At 35.1% G+C, this 21,726-nt stretch overlaps 1 protein-coding gene across 2 annotated transcripts in view; it reads right to left on the reverse strand.

The window, feature by feature from the left end:
* The window catches only part of vps53 (VPS53 subunit of GARP complex), a 31,871-nt gene extending 27,451 nt beyond the window's left edge, over positions 1-4,420 (reverse strand). For both annotated transcript variants that reach the window (XM_055028412.1, XM_055028411.1), the window contains exons 1-4: positions 4,301-4,420; positions 3,990-4,070; positions 2,430-2,479; positions 1,913-1,979 (exon numbers count right to left, since the gene is read on the reverse strand). In XM_055028412.1, coding sequence (XP_054884387.1) covers positions 1,913-1,979; positions 2,430-2,479; positions 3,990-4,070; positions 4,301-4,387 — 285 coding nt within the window. In that variant the 5' untranslated portion in view covers positions 4,388-4,420. The remainder of the gene's footprint in view (positions 1-1,912; positions 1,980-2,429; positions 2,480-3,989; positions 4,071-4,300) is intronic.
* Positions 4,421-21,726: the final 17,306 nt, after the last annotated feature.

A 21,726-nucleotide genomic window follows, 5' to 3' on the forward strand; every position in this document is an offset into this window, starting at 1 on the left:
TCCACTAACTGCATAGCTAATTTTTTATTTAGTATGCTAACCTTTTAGCCAACCTAACGTCCCCTAAATTCATTTTTTAATAAGTTCTTAATTGTTACGTTACTTGGCTGTTTTGTAAACTTTCATTTGAATGAAGTTTGACATCTGCGTTAAAGCTTTGGTTAACTATAAAGAATTCTTCAAGTTTTTATTCATGTTCTTGTTTTGAAGTGGGTAAAGACTATTTCCACAGCTGTTCTGTTTCCTCTCCACATGCTTGTGTTCTCTTTTCCTCAATGACTTTATTTTAAACAAAAAAAACCAAGGGGAACAAAATAAAACACTGACAGTAACAAAGAATTACAAACACACTTCAATATGCAAGAGCATTATAGAACATGTAAATTATAATGTCAATTAAAACGATGCTTGACTCCTACGTCTCACCATGAGAAATGTGTGTTTCAGGTTTTGTGTGTAAGCAAAATGCAATAAATGCAAGTAAAATAATCAGTTAATGACTTACATTACTTCGCAAGCAATGTTAATGTTAGCACCTTGATATAATTTTTTGTTGATTTCTATTTATTTACAAATATTACAGTGAAAACAGTGGGGAAGCATTATGCCTTTGTAAAGAGCGATACAAATAAACACACCGTCATTAAGAGAAACAAATGTAAACATTACATTACGCAGCAGGGATAACATAAATGCGAACTCCAACAGCAACTGAAGTCTGATCACTGTGACATTTCCACGCTTTTTCACTCTGAGCTTATTACTGTCTGCTCCCTGAATGCAAAAAAAAAAAAAAACCTAAAGGGAAAACACTCTCCAGATTTCATTCACTTTTTCTCGCCAACCAACTTGCGCTTTCCTTTCTTCTAAATAAATGTTACCATCTTAGATTTCAACCTTAATATTTTACTCAGCAATGTAATGGAGCTCAGTCAACAGCAGAAATGACTAAAATTGCTGATGCTGTTGGTTCTATGCTGCTGCTCTCTCCCCTGCTTGAAATGAGCCTGTTTCCATCTGCTGAAAGAATTTTTTCCTCCTGGAAATGTTGAAATGGCTCAGTGGGGTTGGAAAAACAAACTAAAATTATTGTATGTGACTGGCTAATGTTATTGGTCTGGATGGAGACTTTAGAGGGTTTCAGCTGCTAAACGGTAGCTGACTGTGAAAAACGGGCCACCGTGCCTGGCTCCCCAAAGACAATGTACACCTAACATTAACCAATCAGAACATGCGATAATAATGAGGCTGGTGTTAGTTTTCTTCTAAGCCTTGATTAAATCAGCTTGAGCTCCTCTTTAACACCATGCCCTGACAATCAGAGAGATAAACACAAACATGTGAAGAATGTGAGGATCTACACATGAGAATCTATTTCCCAGACATGTTTTCCGTGAAGAGGCAGACTGAGCAGTGGGAACTATGGATCTGAGTCATGTTGTCCTTTTCCATGGAAGAAATATGGGAGAGAAGAAAGTCACAAAGGAGTCTTTTTTTTTCCTCTTTCGGTTACATCACAGCCACCATTCTAACAGTAAGGAGACAATATTAGTTGAAACATGCCAATTAATGCCTGGATCTGATATATATTTATATTATTAATCTCTAGTCTTTGCCAAGAGTGTAAAATGAAATCCAAATGGTTATTAGTTTTCATATAATTCTAAAAGAAATGCTGTGTAATCATAGATTCCTGATTTCATGTGTGTAACAATTTTCATATGTGTTGCAGATGTTCTGTCCACGTAAATGACATCTACAGCCCAATGGGGTTTATCTGGTTAAATAAAGGAAATTGTTTTACCATATCTGCCAACACAAAATAAGTTATTTAACTTGTTAAACAAAAATGAAACATGAGCTATAGATCTTTTTTTTTCAATGTCATTAAAGGACCTGCAGTTCAGCTTACCTGTCTGCCGTCCTGTCCAACGTTGGTCTGACCTCTCACTACCGTCCTGATGTCATCGTCAAGACGCCTGTTAAATGAAAAATGAGGTAAATGACACTCAGCAATCATAGATATATTCAAGAATTAACAATTTACGCAATAACAAAGAATCAGAGATTATTTTTCTTAAACATTGGATGGGACTCCACTGTTCTGAAATGATCTTGTAGAAACATGCAAGCAAAATTAAAAATAAGGTTTGTGACGTACAATACTTTCTTGAAAATGAGTAAATGATCGTTTTAACTTTATCGAATACCTGAAGAATTTTACTGCATTTGAAGACTTCAATTGAGGCAGACAGAGAGAACTATAACATTGGACCATTTTTGATAAAATGTTTGCTTTATTATACTATGAACATTTTATGGTCAAGAAAATTAAAATTTTATGGTCAAGAAACTACCATTTTACACAAACAGTAGACTGAAAAAAATATTGCTATTTATAGTTCTTAAAGAGTTAACATAAAACTTACCTTATCTTCAGTCGAATTTTATTTACAACATCATCGATATTCGCCAAAGACTAATGGAGATAAACAAAGATAAGATGTCATAAAAACATAAAATAATCATCCACTTACTGTAAAAATTTTTCTACCAAAGAAGAACTTTGGTAGAAAAGCTTTTCTTCATTATTTCCACTAACAATTTTCATCTTGAAAAAAATGCTTTCTTTGATTAATCTCTTACAATATTAAAATGAACAAATTACTTTGCATTACATTTTACAAATTATTGTAGTCTGCACTTACTATGTAAGTGAACAGTAATATGCACGGACTAAATGTACACACACTAAATGTATATTTAAGCTTCAGTATACAAAACATGAAACGTAAGATGACTAAGATGAACGGTGAATTCAACAATTTGGAAAATCAATCATTTTAACACTTTTTCAGACATATGTGTGAATGTATATTTTTCACTTATATAGAACTACGCACACATCAACTTAATGTAGTTGCTGTAGTTCCATCAATTAATATGCCTTATTTAAAAGTAAATACAAATAAAGTAGTAATAATAAAAGAAATATAGGATTACAGTGACCCCTGATGGAGGCGGAATATACATGCGCATTAATTATGTTATAAAAAAAAAGAACTTATCTAATAATTCTTCAAATCTGGCAAAAAAAAAACAAACAAAAAAAAAACAACACAGCTATATTGCTTAATCAACAACAAAAAGGTTGATTGACAAATTTGTGTTGTATCAAGATAATACAAATAAGTAAAAACTTTGATCATTTATTTGATTCCCTTATAAGAACTTGTTTGTTGTGAGGACAGATTCGGTCCCAGTATGTATGGACAATTTGTGCTTTATGAATCACTATAATTCCATAAGTATGTTAACTTGGCATTAGCAAAGGAACTCTGTTTATTTATTTAGTTCCTAATATTTGTGCAACAGAGGGATTACTATAGTTTTAAGGACATATTTGCAACATCTGACAATGTCTTTTTCTAAAGTTTCATCAAGCTCCTCCAACCATTATTCAATCTGTGTCAATAACATATCAACAAAAACTTTATAGAAAATGCTAAAGAAACAGACTTTTGTGTCTATTTTAAACAAAGCTAATAAATGTTGCATGTGTATAAGTTGACTTACAAATACAACTTTGCAGTTTTTTTGGCTAACTTTTCACTTTATCTTCTCTCACTGTTTTTCTCTTCAAAGAAGCAAAAACACTTCAGTTTGGTGAAGCTGTTGCTGTCAACAACTCCATACTGTCATTTCATAGATGATGCACTTGTGTGATGCTCCAGAAACGTAAAAAACTTACAATCTGATAAACCAATTCATGCTCTAAAAGTTACACTTTGAGCTCTAAACTTTTACTGCGCTGACATTTTTTGCTTTCATTTCTGTATTTCGAACCATATAAAAGAAAAAGAAAAAAAAAACACGTATTATAGATGTCAAGATGTGTGTTATTTATCAAAGCAATGACTACATTTCTTAAGGATTATTATTCCTGTACCGTTTCGTTTCTGTGTCGACTTGGAACAAAATGACAGTACCTGCTCGGTGGGGAAGAGTGTGTTGATGTACTCCACAGCATTAAAGTCTGCTCTGTCCAGAGGGTCCTGGCTGGGGAAAACCTTACAAACACAAACAGTATTCAGTTAACTAATTAAGCTAAAAGTCTACATGTGCACACTGCATTTCATTTTCAGATTGAAATCCTAACCAGCTATATTGCTGTATAATTTCATTTTTTGGCAACAAAACCCTATACAGTAAACCCGAATGGTGCGTTAGCCTGCTAACAGATGAAATTACATTATATCAACAGCGGGAATAACGTGTTTTCTGTTAAATTTACGGCTACCTGTTCAATGGCCAGTTGCACCTCCGGAGTTAGATGCAAAATTGCCTCTAAATCTTCGGTAAATTCAAATTCTTCTTCCTCCATCATTGTCAAAACAAAAGTAAGCTATCCGGCTTAGCACTTCCTGGGTTGCGTGATGACGAAGCAGCTTGCCACGGTGACGTGAGTGTGGCGTTTCTAGACTGTCGAAAAACAGACCAGTAATGTCATTATTCAATAAACTAATTATTTAATAATTTCTCAAATTTGTCTTTAGTTAAAACAAACACGGAGATAGTTTATTAATTGCCGAATGATCTAATTATGCTGCTAATACAATATATTTATTATAACCATAAATATATTACTTTTATGGTTGCATGCTGAGTTGATTACAGCCTTTTATCTGTCAGCCTTACTCATTAAAATCAGTCAGCTGCAGTGTCACTCGAGTAGATATAATTAATGTGAAGTTGGATTTGCTGTGTAGATTAACTAAGATGGCAAGCAGATCATTTAGCAATGACAAAATAATTAAACAAAGGGGAAAATATTTATTCAAACATAAAGGCAAATTTAAGTTTTAAATTAATGTATTAATGTATTCAAATACAGTTAAATAATTGTGAATACAGTTCTTTATTAACTGCATTTATTTAACATTTTTATTCTTCTTTTTGGTGGTAGAAGTCTGTTAAGAGTGTTGTTGACAGGATTATAGACTCAGATTACAACTGATACAGATTACAACTAAAAACTGAGTGCATTTTTATAATCCAGTGATAGTTATTACAATAGAAAAAATATTATTACTTTTCCAAAATTAAAACATCCAAATATTATCTGAATTGTTTTTGCAACTTCAAGGACTTCCCTTGTATATTGTCATATATACAATATACAAAATAAATTAAATAAGATGATATTTTCTTTTTACCTAAACTAATGATTGCAAAAAATGTTATTTACAATGAACATATTACAACAAGATTTATTGAGATAAAAAGGAACATTGATGGAGTTTTTAGAGTATTGAAGAGCAATTTGTCACATGATGATGTGCCAAAAGATTAAAAATCAAGCTTTTTTGATCGTTTATTAATGTTAGTAGACAGATTATGTTACTTTCACAATAATGTTTGTTTGTAATTATTTTTTAATGAACATAAAACCAGACTCAAAACGTTCTCAAGGATTGACATTGAATACATGTTGAAATATAACAAAGAAATAAATTCACTTTGAACATCCTAAAATTAGCAGTAATATTAAATGTGTTTCATTGTTATTACCTTCAGAAATACAAAGTTTGGTTCAAGCTGAAAGAGAAAACCTACATTGATATCATATTAACAGTAACCATTTAATGAGTAGCGTATGGCTAGTTCCTTGTTTAAGCAAGAAACACTTGTGGGACAAAAGCTCACTCAACCAATGAAGCAATTTCATGCATTGTAGTAATGATAGTTGCCTTTTTCATACACGTGTCCTTCAGCCTCAAAAAGCTCTTTGCAACTCCCAGCAAAGTTAATATTGCTTTTCCTCACCAGTTACCATTAACAAAAAGTGTTTGCAGCTCAGAACTTTGGAAGAAATTTAAAACTTCAAACAGGTGCCGTCTTTTTGAGAAAAGACACTTAAAGTCATTAAAACTAAACTTTAAAAGAAAATGTGATTCACCCAGAGGGATGCATGACAACGCATAGTTATTATCAGTGAGAGGCATACATTGAGCCTTAAATGAGAATTTTCTGTGTCATTACAGCAGGTCTCAAATCACTTTATGGGTAACTTGATGGGTAATTAAGTTATAGCTTAGCATATGCTGCTACAGCTGGAAATTAAAAAAGATGATGGTGCTGATATAGCTTTTATAATTTCCACTGCAGTCTAAGTGGATTGAGAACCTTTTGTCCTTCCAAAAGCTTTCAAGCTTCTATTTAAGACTTTCATAAAAAGAACAATCTCAAACTCCTGGGCTGATCTGAAAAGATTTTTTTTTTTGTCTGTGATAACAATAGTGCAAAAGAACAGCTGGCTGCTCAGCAGGGCTGGACAGGGACCAAAAAATAGCCCTCCATGACTATCTACACAATATTTGAAGGCACAAGGAACACCATAGGCCGTATATGCACATTGCATTGTTCCAAAAGTTAAAAAAAAGTGTGTTCGATAAAATAGATTTGCTCTCCACAGCTCAATGAATCACTCTTACACTAGGGCTCCTTGGCAGGAATGTTTGGACCAGGATAGGAGGTCTTTGACAATCTTTGAGGATGTGGGCCCAGTTGATTAGGTTTGTATCCCAATGTCACAAACTACTCTTCTGATGACAGGTAGCATAATATGTTTGAAAATTGTAATGGGTTCTAATTATATTTTTTTCAATATCAATAGATTAAATTACAGAAAAGTTTATTCATTTCAGCAATTCAAAAAATGAAAATGCTTCAACATTGTCATTTTGCATCCTGGGGTATTTTGTGTGAAGAATTTTGATCAAACAGTTCATATAATACAATTTGGAATAAGGTTGCTGCTCTGCAACCCCAGAACCAGAAGAGCCAAGTCTTCCCCGAGCTCGGGAAGATCTGCTGTTAAAGATCTGCTGTTGTATTAATACAATAACCACAGATCTTTAATATAATCTGGTGTTAAGCCATTCATCAATTTATTGTGGTGTATTGTGTAATATTGTGTCTTGTCATGGTGTCATTTATAAAATTGACACCATCTTAAAACATAGAATATGTCCAGGAAATTTTTACTTCTTGAGTCTTCCTGAAATAGATCAAATTTGATCTGGTAAAACAACCAAGATAAAATGAAGAAGAAAAGGACAGAAAAACCAAACAGGACCGAGGAGAAGCGCTTATTGTTGTCACATCTCTGTCCTTTTTATGGAGCATATCTCTCCTTTCTGCCAGTCTTTCTGGTCTCTTTCATGCTTAAGAAACTATTAGACTAAAAGTCCTCCTTTTTTTGTTTGCTATGCTTCTCACAGGGCCTGCTTCTGTGACCTTGATGGCAACACAGGGTCAAAGGGTAAATAATCCAGGCTAAATAATCACTAATACACGATGTTCCAATATATCTTCATAATTTAAAACTAGAAAACAACCCTCTGCTAGTGTTTAAATTTAATACGACAGTCTGCTCTGGCTTCCAATTCCATTTAATTTCAATCACAATTTTGTGGTCTAGCCATGGTGACATATAGTCAATCTCAAAAGGCCCAAGAGTCATATACCACCATTTAAGCAGCAGCAATGCCTCCTGCTGTCACAAGAACAAGCCACAATAAACTTATGATCCATAAGTTTCCCTGCTGTTCTGTTTCTGTAATAATGCTTCAAAGGGAAAGGCAGATGGAAAAAAGTTGTTGACTGAACCTGTTACTAAAATAAAATTAAAAAAAAGAAGTAGAAAACAGAGAGACACAGTACCAAAATGTATGAAGTCCTATCCATCACTTGCCATACGGATACTGTGTGAAAATGTGTGTAAATCTCTGAATGACTGAATGTAGTGTAAAGTGCTTTGGGGTCCTGTGGTCTTGACAAAGCGCTATACAAGTACATACCATTTACCATACAACAGCATTACAGGCTGCCAGGGACCACAGACGTTTATACTATCACCAGTTTATAATGAGTGGATCTGAGAAAGCCCGACCTTCATGTTTGTCGACCATTAATCTCAGCATTTATCACTGCAAGTGGTGAGTCTACCCAGATTTCTTCTGGCTGGATCCATTACTGGAAGGCTGCATAAATACTCAACAGCCTCAATGCAAGCTGTCTTGTTACAGTTTTAGTTAAAGTATAACTATCTATGGATATGTAAATATTGAAGGACTTATTGTTTTGCCCTCCCAATAACCTGCCTTTTCTAATTTCAATACATCTTTGAATCACTCTTGGTCTGAGGTCAGTTTGTATGTTTCGCTGTAGAAAGGGTTATCAGGATGAGATACCTTACCAGAGAAGACTGAAAGGCACCGTTGGCATTGTTTCAGTTTCAGAGAGGATTTCTGAATCCTCACTGATGTTCAGTTCATCCAGTTATTAATTAGTAAAGTTTTGCCTGATAATGAACATTTAGCAATTTGCACATTCTTTGTTTTAAGTAGAATCTGCCTGGTTGTGTTCATCTGGTCAAGAATTCAGTGGCACTTTACGAGCCAGACATTTTTGATAGTTTTAGGAAAGCCCTTAGCTGTTGATGCCAGGTCTGAAAATGTTGGATTACTGTCACAAAGAGCTTTTTATGCCCTTCTGGCTTGACAGCTTTCATGTGAAATGTGAGATTTTAGGTCACGTAGTTCAATAAAGCAAACAAGTGTCACTTGAGAGCAAATGAAAGGCAGATCAGATCATCTGCTTACTAGAGCGAAGTCTTCTAAAGGTGTTGGAGATATGGAAACAAAATGTTTCAGGATAATAAAGACCTTATTGTTAAGAGAGAGAAAAAAGAAGTTGCAAAAGAAACACAGACCCTATAGACTTAGTTTCTATGTATTATAATTTCTGAAACAGAAATTGTTAATGTCCATTTACACCCAAATGAGCATCCTGAGCAGACATCTACACTGTGAAGCATAAATGACAATAGAAAAGTCTGTCTGTGAGATACATGATGTGTTGCTCATTATTCTGAAACAGATTACAGTCTTAAGTATTTGCTGAACGATGTTTGATCCAAAATCAACTACACCCAGAGTAATTACGTACAAATCCTCCAGATTTACAGGGTGGTAGGCTCTGGATTTAGTAGGAATAGATTATAGACCTTTGTTTTCTTCTCTGTTTTTCATATTTTGCAATTTATGTTCATGTGCCGAGTTTTGATCATATCTATCTATTGTTTGCTCCCTGTTGTCAGTTAATTGATCCCTCATCCTCTATCAACAAAACTGATTTGAGTTCCTCCTTCTTAATTGGGTTCTGTTTTGTTATTACATGTTTTAGTGGCCATATCTATTGACACCCTCTAGTAAAAATCTCCAAAAACATTAATTCATGTTTCTCACAATAGCAAAGTCACAAACTCCAACTTTTAATTTCAGTACATCTATTCAGTGGGTAAAAGTAATGTTAAGAAATTCTTATTTTCTTAGCAGTTTTTGGTAAAATCACTGGTGGCATTACTGGTATCTTTATAGGGGAAATATGCGGGAAAGCACCAATTCAAATATAAATGTTATCTACTCAATCACCACTCAATCTCATATTTAAATAAACATAGGAGTGGTTTATGAGCAAAAATGAGCATTTTTCCACACACTAGAACCAAGTCCTATGGAATGACATGAAGAGAAGAGACCAAAAGAGGGGAACAAGGAACCTGGAATAATTATCAAAATATTCCTCTCTTCACACGCTCCAATCTTGTGAAATATTACTAGAGAAGATAATCTGTGTAATCTGGTGATAGTGGGTCGTGTTAACACCAGGGTGATATTACTTGTCCCACTGATGATTTATCAACATTTATTTTGCAAAAATCCAATTTCTCTCTCCACTGCTTACATGTGCTTAAAATTGTTGTCGCTTTGTCCTTTTTTGCTCATGTCACTTTCCAGTTTAGTTTCACGTTCCAAAAATTAGATCTCTGTTTCTGCTTTGTTATCATTTTTGTTAAACAAAAGCTGTTTGTTGCATCAGCTCCTCACAAACCTCAGTTTGTGTAGAGGAAAGGGCTTGCATCATGTTAAAAATCTGAATGAATGAATACAAAATGTCTATCTGCCAAAGTATTTTCAGAACATTTTTCCAACAATATTGACTTAATAGTACTGTGTTAGATAATGCCAATGGCTGCTTCCTCAGTTAAGTTATTTTCTTTGTGTTATTGAAATTAAGCTGAATACTGATGCAAGCAGTGAGCTGCTCGTAAAGAATAAATATTTGATTATACTTTGCTTGAATCTCTTTTCATGTGTCAAACAAATATTGTGCTTCATGCTCCTCAATTCCCCTGGTTCGATAGCTGGATAAAAACTCCAATCCATACTAAAGGAATAACTCCTGATGCTGGAGACTCAGTTGCAAGCTTGTAATGCAATCATGACAGCCTGTATTTTGCCAGTATTTCATACTGCAATTATTTTACAGCAGCTGCTTGCCTGAATAGGGATTCAATCACCTAAATTGTTTTTTCACACATCAAGTATTCGTAGTTTATAAATCACGGTAGACCTCTAGAGATGTGCTTCAACTCCCCCTCCCCAACAAAACCGCAATGATTAGAAAATGGATGAATAAGCCACAGTATTTTATGTGTTTTAGCTCAAATAATACCAAGTCAAAAGCAGAAGCTAAAACTTAAAACAGCTGTGATGAGAGCACACTGTACAAACTATTGATACTCCTTAAACATTTCCATTTTAGCTACAAACTTACATATATTTTATTGGGATTTCATGTGATAGACCAACACAAAGTAGAAGACATTTGTGAAGTGGAAGGAAAAGACTACGCGGTGTTAGAAAAAGCAAGAAATGAAAACTTGAACAGAATGAGATAGATTTGTACTTAACCTCTGAATCTGACACCCATGAATAAAATCCACTGAAAACAACAGCTTCAGATGTCACAGTATTATTGAAATCACTCAGGTTGATTGGGAGAAGTGTAAAACTAAATAGTGGGCAAATCTGGAAGAAAACATGGTGGAGTTTGGAAGATACTTGGGACTGGGATAGTTGGACAACATTACAAAGACAACCAGAGCCACCATGGAATGACTTAGATCAGGAGTGTACAACTCCAATTCTCAATGTTTTCCATGTTTTTTAGATGTTCTATTAGCTCAACACACTTGAATCTGAATAAATAGAAAAAGGTGCCTTGGATGTAGATTCAAGCACATGTGCTAAGAACGCAGTGGCAAAGTTCAGCTCTAAATACAACTCTGTAAATACATTGATGCACTCCATCCAATCTGACAAAGAAGAAGAGGCAGAATGTTTATTTCTAGATGTGGAAAGCTGTTAGAGACATACCCAAAGAAACTTTCTGCCAAAATTGAAGAAACTGGCCTATAATTATTGACTAAGGGATCTGAAAACATATGCCCACCATATTTTTTTTAATTTAAAAACCTTGGTTAGTTTTTCCATCTACTTCATAATCATATATTCATTTAAAACCCAGTAAAAAATATACTGGATGTTGTGGTTTTAACCTGACAAATGTCAAAAACTTCGAGGGATATGAGTAGCATTGTGAAATACTGCCAATTTAATTGTAATGCCAGAATGTTGACGATTTGATGTTTGCAATTTCTAAATATGCAATGTCTCACCACCAACATTTCATGTCACACTTCCATTTGTAGCTCCCATAGAATAAGGTCCAAGTCTGAGGATTTTAGGTGTTACACAGTTGCATAGTTGCTTTATTCACCTCTCTCTGCTAACAGACGCAGAGACTCAATCTTTGAAGACCAAACAAAAGAAACAAAGGAAAACAGATGGAACAGTTCAACCTTACACTCTCATTCACTATAATGTCTATGGGATTCGAAAACTAAACGCTCTATCTCCATGCAGAGAAAGCCACGGGAAAAACAGCAAATTCCCAGATAACCCGTCTGGGAAACTTCAACAGACACATCTTGTTCAATTAGTTTGTACACCCTCTTCAGCTGCATGAAAAAACATCTTGACTATGCTACATCGTCTGATGCAAATAAATGATTTTCTCTTTAAAGAAAAATCTTATTCACATATTACAGCTGAAGTCAACACTGTCACTTCTGGTGGATAAAATCCAGAGTTTACTTTCCAGGGTTCGCATGTCAACAAAACACTAGACGTAAACTATTTTAACATTCAATCAAGGAAAAGGACGTCAGAGAAAAAAAATTACAAAACGAACTTTACAAATTGTTTTTACATATTCTTGAGAAACAAAACATCAATGTCTTGTTATAAGCCACAGCGCAGAATGTGGGGCAAAAGCAACCCCAAAACAAAGCAACAAAACACTGTTGAATTACCTGCCTACACAAAAAATCTTCTTTAGCAAGAATAAGAAATGCATTTTTTTACATAGTCATTACTCCCCAGGGTTTACAAGGCTTTATTTAATTAATAGAATATTTGCTTCTCTGTATTTTCTGGTTTGTTTCATGCTGGCTGACTTAAACTTTAATTGCTTTTCTACACAGTTTCATATAACTGAGCTCAGAGCTTTGGTGAAAAATAAAGAATTACTGTAAACTGAAGTGAGGCTGCATACGACTGTAAAGTATGTGTGTATGGTTTAGTATTTCACACCTTGTCAGACCTGTGTGTGTGTGTGTGTGTGTGTGTGTGTGTGTGTGTGTGTGTGTGTGTGTGTGTGTGTGTGTGTGTGTGTGTGTGTGTGTGGGTGTGTGTGTGTGTGTGACGGGGGTGTGTACGTGACTTAGGTTTGCACAGCAGAGTTTTTCTCTGAGCATTTGCATAACAGTGTGCTTATCTATGCTCCTTTTGTGCTGATATGTGTATTGTACACATGATAATGACAAAACACAAATTGACAAAATGCAGTGATGTTACTGCCTCCTCAGCTCTTTATTTTTGTCTGTGACATATATTTGGATTTTAATATCTGACTGATAAATCTGAAAAACTGAATTATATATTTGTTTCTTTTCTGCTGTTTTCCAAACAACTTGCTTTGTTGAACATTTTTGTTATTCTTAATTTTACTTTTGTTGCCTTTTCAGAACAGAACAATAAAACGCTCACTTGCTTTTGGACTGAGAAGCTTTTAAAATATAATTACTGCTGCTTATTTAGTAGCTTCACATTTGATTTTATGCTATGCTATGAGAAGATGACATTGTGTCCTTTACATTTACTCTAATCCTTTTTGCAAGCTGTTCTATTCCTTCATGTACTGTAATTTATCACTACATGTCTCGAAAGTAGGACACAGTTTCCTTTCCCATCCCCTAACCTTGTGATGTGTTGATTTGATAACATAAATTACACAGCAAAAGCTCTGTGTCATTATTGGCTTAATGGAGCTCCTCCTGGAACTGGAGGGAAATAGAGGAACATAGAAGGCAAGCATTTCTCTCAAATCAATCAAAAGTTTCAACGTAATTTATTCTCTACAACATGTTCTGGTCAGCCATTACTCGTGCCATTTTGCTGAAATATGTTACTTAAAAACCTAAAAATCTGTTTCATAAAACAAGCTTCACAAGAGTCAAAATCAAAAGAGCCAACTGCCAAAAGCTATTTAGAGTACCTCCATTTCTACAGTTGTTTGTATTCTCCATTGAATTTGTTTAATTTAATTTTTCAAAGGTGAAACAAATCATTTGACCCATTTGACAAATGTCACAGGAACATTTAAGCTAATTGTAAAATGGTCATACGTGAGAACACAGCATGGATTTTAGAAAACTTCCTCTAGAACGAAACAAATATAATTGGTTTGTAAGGAGGAACATGGGGACTGGAATGAAACTGGAAACTTAAGATAAAAGTACATTCTTGAACTGATAAATCAACAATAATTAACATATCTTGTGCAAAAAAAAAAAAAAACTGTGCCCCAAAGAGCTGCCTCAATGAGCAGTGTTCTCACTTATATGTACTTCTATCAAGCTGGCCAGTGGTGTCTTGTGTTCTGCAGTCACATTTACTACCTTCATTTTATCAGCTTATGCTATTTTTGCTGACATCTTCACACTGCAGCCCTTTCTTATTCTTTTTTTGCAAGCATAATTTGCTTACAATTGGTTGCAAGCAAACAATGCTTCTACCATTTAGATTTATATGACAAGAATTTGGTGATTGTCCTAAATAAATAAAACCAACTCTTTAATTACAGTGCATCTGCAGAAACAAGTTCATAAAATGGTCAGCATAGTGATATTAAGTTTGTTTGGTGGGGTATAATTCACGTATTTACTACATTTACTACTTGCATATTTTTTTGTACATTTGGCAGACAATATCTGATGCATAAAATGCCACACAAAGCACTTTTCTAGCTGCTGCAGTCTTTGTTGGTGTGTATAAAACATGTACTTATGAAAGAAACAATGAATGGCACAAAACTTGTTGGGTCTATAAATGTGTGTATAATTGAAGCTCTTGATAGTTAAATTCACTTCTATGAACAAAGTTGAGAAATATATAAAAGAAACATAAAAAGGGGGAAAAAAACAGACAAGAGTGAGCTTTGTGTTGTAACAATCATGAAGTCACAACGTTATGATTGGAATGTCAAGCTATCAATACGTAACACAATGTCCACCCAAGACAAAAGTTTTTCCTTATCCAGTAAGGAAAAATTTATCATTTCCAGAATTTTTTTGTTTCTGGAAATGATACCTGATGTCACTATTTTTCCATTGAGGAGAAAGTATGTTGGAAAGCAGGAGGTTGGAAACTTAACATACCGACTCCTGCAGAGTTTTACAAACACTCAGTTATGAGCTCATTTAGCCAGTGATTCACCTCAGTGGGAAGAGAGAGCCTGTGAAAATGACTGTCATTTTTATTTCACTTATGAAATGAAAAGTGATTGTGCAAAGCAGAGCAGGTCTAAGGGGGAAATGAAAACCCTTTTCTTAAAGGAAAATTTTATACATCAGGAAGCACTGGTGCTTGCAAGTAAGCTACAATCCATCACAGACCTAAAGTGAGACAGACAATCAGACATGAGACAGACAATCAGACATGCTCAAGCTCACAATCAAACATTTTTATGTACTGTCTCTGGATGACCTTATATAACTGCAACGGAAGATGAGAGCAAGATACCATGATAAATTTTCAAGGGCAGAGGTAGCACATATAAAATTCACACATGAATACAATAAAATATTTCAGCTATCTCTTCAGAATAAATATGGCGTTTATTTAAACATATATAAAACCATCTCTTCTCTTGCTATGATCAATAAATTTCAACTTTATGATTACTCTTAAATATGAATGAGTACGTAATAGCTTTAAATATATAATGAAACCTAACTCATCCACTCCAGATATCATATATCTTGCAGCTGAATCTGCTTAACTGCAGGTGCCTGAGCCAGTTACTGTATGTGGTATGCATTATATTACTGCCATCAATCTATTGATGGCAGTAATATTGATGGCAGCTTGAATTGAGAATGGCAGCTTGAATTGAGAATGTCATACAATGTACATTCTCAGGTCAATTGATTGAAAGAAAAAGAACATACGTGAATCTACTAGCTTTCAAAAAGAAAAATGTCTCCAGGATTGTGTGCTACCTATATATATCATTAGCAACTGATTTACCTCAAACACAGAACTACTAAGCACCATTAACACTGAGTGTAACTATAAAGTATTTATTAAAAACATGCTGGTTAACATTGTCTGATGTAAAGTTATCAACTCTTAACTTTTTGTTTTATCTAAAAACAACTTTTTGGAGACAAACTTTCCTCTGCTAAGGCTCATATCGGTTAATCCCTAATTTTCTTTTGGATTGTGAGTTTTAGGAGACTCCTCCTCTGGATGGAATCAGTGGTTCCATGTCCTCTCTGTTCTTAAGACCAGGTGTTGAAAGAATCCAAATAGAGACCTGTGAGCAAAAAAACCCCAGAAATGAATACACAATAAGTGGGCATGTTATAGCATTTCCAGATGCCCAAAGGTACCGCATCCATCTGTTCAAACAATTATGTACATGTGTATAGAACACAGGAATGTTCAGGGATCACACCTTTCAGGAACAACAAGAGTACTGGGTTGCAAAATCATTTTGATTAAAACAAACTCAAGGCAAAGTCTGAAGTCCATCTGAAGATGATCAGGGTTATGCAAGTTGTGAATCTAAATTGGTTTGAATGACACTCAGAAAAGAAAAAGCTATTATTCTAAAAGAAACTTAAAAACAGTTAGCAAATATACACAAGGACTAAAAGTTTAAATTCCTGAAACATGTCCTGTGGTTTTACAAAAATGTATTTTAAGTGCTTGGCCTGAATGACCACTATTACGTTTGAAGAAGAATAAAAAAAAAAAACAAGAAAAAAGCTTACAATCCTGAGAACAACATCCCAACTGTGAGGTGGGAGGTAATATTATGTTGTGTGGGTGTTAAGCTGCACAAGGGACTTGTGCACTTCACAAAATATCACAAGGAGACACAAAAATGTGGAAATACTGAAGCAACGTCAGAAGACATCAGTTAGAAATAATGTAAAACCATTGAGAATGTTTAAAAATTTACAAAAACATTCTCTCATTTTACTGCCTTTCAGGAAATACAAAAAGTATATGTTTTACACTCGTTATATTAAAGTACTCTGATGATGTAAATCTAAAATTATTGAACAATTTAAAGAAGCATTGGATTTGGTTATCATAAATATCACAGTATATAAAAAAAGAGTCTTGTAACATAACGTGACCTCGCAATTTGACATTATTTGATCTTCTAGATATCTCTCTAGGACTCTTTAGCCTAACTCCTAATGGGAAGGAACCAAGACCCTTTTACTTTTTTCTTTTTAACAGAAATCTCACATGTCTGCAGGAGCAGCCCAAAGCGCAAACACAACCAAGGTCAGAGCTGCTTCTGTTAATAGAAAGAGTCAGCTAAAATATTTATTCCACGACCCCAGAGGGAGCTATGACAGCTTGAATTGAAAATCCAGAGGCTGAAAACCCACGCAACATAAGAGAAAGGATTGTGGCAGTTCTCCACCCTACCAAAAAGTAAGTAAAGTAATTCAGCATCAGGTATTACAGAAAAAAGATGAAGTGCTTATTCTGAGTTGGGCATTGGTCTCTAGTGTCCTGGTGCCTTAATAAATAGTGAGGGCAGGATTGAAAAATAAAGCTTGACAGTTTTGGGTTTTGCATTGATTGGGATATTGCTCTACTCTGTGATGGGAAAGGTGGAAACAAGCTAACTGGCACTTCTGAATTTCAAACTTCAGCTCATGAAATATAAGCTTTGACTGAGGGTACAAGAAACAAGATTCTAGATACGAGAGAACGTTCAACATATTACGGGATCTGAATTTAGCTAAGATGCTTCAGTTTGGCCCTGCGACAGACTGGCGACCTGTCCAGAGTGTACCCCGCCTCTCGCCCGGAACGCAGCTGGAGACAGGCACCAGCACCTCCCAACCCCATTAGGGAGAAGGGTGATCAGAAAATGGATGGATGGATGAATGCTTCATTTTGGACTCCTCCAAAACACTTCTCATGGAGCTGCAGAGTGGATAATGTTTGTGTTTCCCTCCTGAATCTGATGCTTCTATAATTTAACATCAAGTAAAGTGAAAAGAGGCAACAGGGATAAATCTATAAGTGTATCATTTCCCAGTATGAGGTTCCTATTATATTATAACCTTCAGTAAAAAAAATCACAGTTTCACAGTGCCGTAAGATTTACAGAATTGCTTTAAACAATCTGTTATATATTCTAATTGCTTTTATGTGAATTATTCCTGTTACTGTGGAAAAAAGTAAGAGTTTAATTTTTGCAGTTGTAACAATTGCATATCTATACCATTATTTGATACAGATTTGTATTAGTAACACTTAAACATTTTTAAATTGATATTCAACCTTACACAATGTAGCATACCGGTAAGCACATGCTAAAATCCCAATGTATCTTTTTTTTGTAAGCAGAGCAGATGTGTTTTAGGCTTTCATTCAGCCAGCTGACTGGCATTGCTCAGCCACAGGCGGGGATCGGGGAATGGAGTGTTACTCTGAGAAAAATACAGCGAGAGAAAACTCAGGTCACTCAGGCCATTGCAGCGTGAATAAATAATGAGAAAGGTTTACGTTTGTGGTGCTGCAAACATTTTATGTGAGCATGTGGTGGGTCTGTTGCCTTTCAGGAATCTTTGGGTCAGAAGCACACCCTGGACAGGTTGCAGGGGCAACAGAGAGACAAACAAGACAAACAACCATGCACACATGCTCACACCAATGGAAAATTTAGAGAGAATCATTAATTTAACTGACATGTTTTGGACTCCAGGAGGAAGCCAGAGTGATTGGAGAGAACATGCAAACTCCATGCAGAAAGACCCAGGGCCAGGATCCAAACCCACGGCTTTCTTGCTGCAAGGCAACAGTGCTACAACTTTGTTGTCCAGGCCACAATTGGAAAACAACCCAAAAACAACAAAAAACATAATGTAACAAGTTAAAGAATAGAGAAGGGAAAAAAAGAGAAGAGACAAATAAAAAACAAGTAACAGTATAGAATAAAAAAGATTGGCAGAGAAAGGATCTGACAAAAAAATGACTAAGTGGTGAAAACTGAGATTTCCTTTGTTTCTCTTTAACAGAATGCATTGCAGTTGCAGGAAGGAATCAATGAAGACATAATGTCTAGTTCAGACCATACCAGCATCGCAAAACACAGTGGAGAGCAACATAGGAAGGAGTAATAATAACTACATAAAGAAATCATCAGTAAATACAAGACCTTCAAAAATGCAAAATGAAATCCAAAAAGAAATGTAGCTAAAAGGCAAATTGACAAAGCAGAACCCAAGTCTAGACGGGTAAAGCATTCAGAAATATGATGGACCATTAACGATGGAGGACAACAGCTCAGGACTTATTTTGTTCTTTTGGATTTTGTTTGGCTGCCTCATGTTGGCATTAATGATTATAACAGGAAATCACTTGTAGCTTAAGGCAGTCTGATTTAAATTAAATTTTGTTTGTCAGTCTGAGTAGTCCTAACTGTAAACCCCCTGGTAACCAAAAGGCCATGCAGTTTTTTTTCTTTATCCAGTTGTGAAAGCACCTTATTAGTTACATGGCATCTCCTTTCTTTTGCCCTTTATTTAATAGCTGTGAGAATACTACAGTGGACGCCTGTCATCTCAATACTCATGAATGTCCAATTTTATTGTAGAGCTCAGTGCTCTTGAAAGTAGGTAGGCATATTTTATTTTAATATATGAATTTAATTTTCTTCATGATCCATCTGTACATCCACATTTAGACTCAGAAAGATGACCCATGGCCACTGATTTAATATGTTTGAGTGCAGTATTTGATTTATTTGGCTCCCTTATCACCACAGTATTTTTTTTTCATCCTCGTTTCGACTGGCCAAGCAAAATTACAGCACTGTTTTCCTTGTGTTGTTCCAAATGCATGCATTTACTACAAACTTAAGGTTAGGATTACCCTAACCTTCATAAAACATGTTAATGATTGATTTTTTTGAGAGTGTTAGCCCATACAACAAGCTCATGAATATCTTCTTTTACAGATGAATGCAGATGTGTTCAGACCCCTGTAACTTTTTCACATTTTATTAAATCATTTTATTGTATTTTATCGAGATGTTGTGTTGTAGACTTCTGAGTTTCACAAGAACAATGTGACCCGTAGTTAAATTTTTTTGTAACAAAAATCTGAAGAATGTGATGACCACTTGTATTCAGCTCCCTTTCCTCTTTTACCCCTAAATAAAATCCAGTGAAACCAGGTACCTTATTAAATAAATTAATTAGAGAAACAGAGCCCACATGTGACCAATTTAATCTCAGTATAAACTCCACTCTTCCGTGAAGCTCTCAGATGTTTGTTAGAGAAGAATCATCATCATGAAGACCAAGGACACAGCAGTAGGTCTGGGATAAAGTTTCATTTCAGATTACAAACACTAAACTGAATATTTCAGCTGTGTTCAATCCATTATCTGAAAGTGGAAAATTTAGTATAGTGCAGCCTCCAAGCTACCTAAACACAGATGCCCTGCATTAATCACAGAAGCAGCCAAAGGCCTAGAGTAATTATAGCAGAGCTACAGAGATCTACAGCTCAGAAAGTAGATTTGGTTGACAGGACGACTCTGTTGATCAAAAATCTGGCCTCTGTGGAAAAGTGGTAAATTGTTGATGACAAAGCAAACAAATGAATCACCCCTTAGCTACAAAGGGACCAAAACAAAGGGAAAAGGCTGAGGTTAAATTTGACAAAAAAATGTATCCTTTTGAAAATCATTGTTTTGATACATGGGTCTTTTTGTTTTGTACTTTAATTATTTTAGGTTGTTGTCATGTATTTTGTTTGACACTTCCACTTTGCTATACTCAGTTCCTTCTTCTTTGTGTTGAAATTCTTATTTCTTTCTTGTGTTCTGTTTTTCATGTGTTGGTTTAGCCTTTGATTTTATTGATAGTCACAAGCTTTAGATCCTTTAAGTGTCCTGTTAAATCATTTCAGTGTATCTATTCAGCTACTTTCCCTCAGCTCTGCTTTCCACTGGTCACCATGTCACAGTCACCTCGCCAGCAGTTAAAAGTCAGTCATTTTCATTTTGTCCATGTCAGATTCTTCTGTTGTCTCCTATAGTGACTGCCTGTCCTCCTGTCATGGTTACTTTGCTATTTTCTGTCAGACGTTTTCTAGTTCCTCAGTTTTTCAAGCCTTCATTTAAATACATTATCGTCAGCATAAGCATGAGGCTGTCCTTCTCTTGTTTACACTGGGATAGTCTTCAAAACAATCCATTGCAACTATCACCCTGAATGCACCATAGCCACTTTAAAAATGGTGATTCCAGCATCATACTGTGATGATACTTTTCTTTAGGAGAAAAGAGAATAATAAAGAATAATGAACCTGGTCAGGGTTAAGGGGTGAGAAAAATGGTTGGAGCTAAATACCATAACGCCTTAAAAAGGATTAGGCTAAAAATTTTGCCCCCAAGCGTCTAAAGTCTTTATAGATTTTGAAAGTGAGTGTACAGGTGGTGATTTAAAAAAATGTTCTAATTTTTTGTGACGATTCCTCTGGTCATCATGTTAAAGTTATATCGCTTATACAGTCACAGTCAAGTGATTCCCCGTTTGAGGACACAGCCTTCACCAATCAAACTGAGGCAGAAATGAATTATGACCAAGATAGAAAAAATAAACAGCAAAAAACAGATAAAATGCAGACCTAAAAGAAGATAAAAGGAATCAATAAGAAAAGACAACCAGAGGAACATGGCGACAGATCGCAAGAGTTTTAGAAAGGGCGAACATCCCTGTGGAGTTTGTTGTCACTTATGGCTGCAGGGTGGAAGATGTTGACTGCTTCATAAAAGCCTCAAATTCTCCTCAGGTTCCCGACTCTCACAGCAGTCAACAAAATAACTGCCTTGTTTGTTACTCTGTAGACATGATCATAAAACATTGGTTTTGTGACCAAACATTGGATTGGTAGATAGAATAAGGATCAATGAAATTAAGCACTGTCACAAAAACGAAGGGGAAAAAAAATCCCCATAACCTCTGCTTTTGCCTGAGTCCTTTTCTTGTTAGTTACATTTTGAGTGAGTTTTTATGTGCATTACAAGCATTCCCTCCAGTTCATCTTTTAGTCTTGTTTGTACTGAGTTTGTTTTTTTGATACATGATGACAAAATCTATTGCATGTAAGTAGTAATAATCATAATTTTCCCCAAATTGTTAAGCAT

Source organism: Poeciliopsis prolifica, unplaced genomic scaffold, assembly GCF_027474105.1.
Source record: "Poeciliopsis prolifica strain line A6 unplaced genomic scaffold, Auburn_PproV2 SCAFFOLD004, whole genome shotgun sequence".
Taxonomy (NCBI): Eukaryota; Metazoa; Chordata; class Actinopteri; order Cyprinodontiformes; family Poeciliidae; genus Poeciliopsis; species Poeciliopsis prolifica.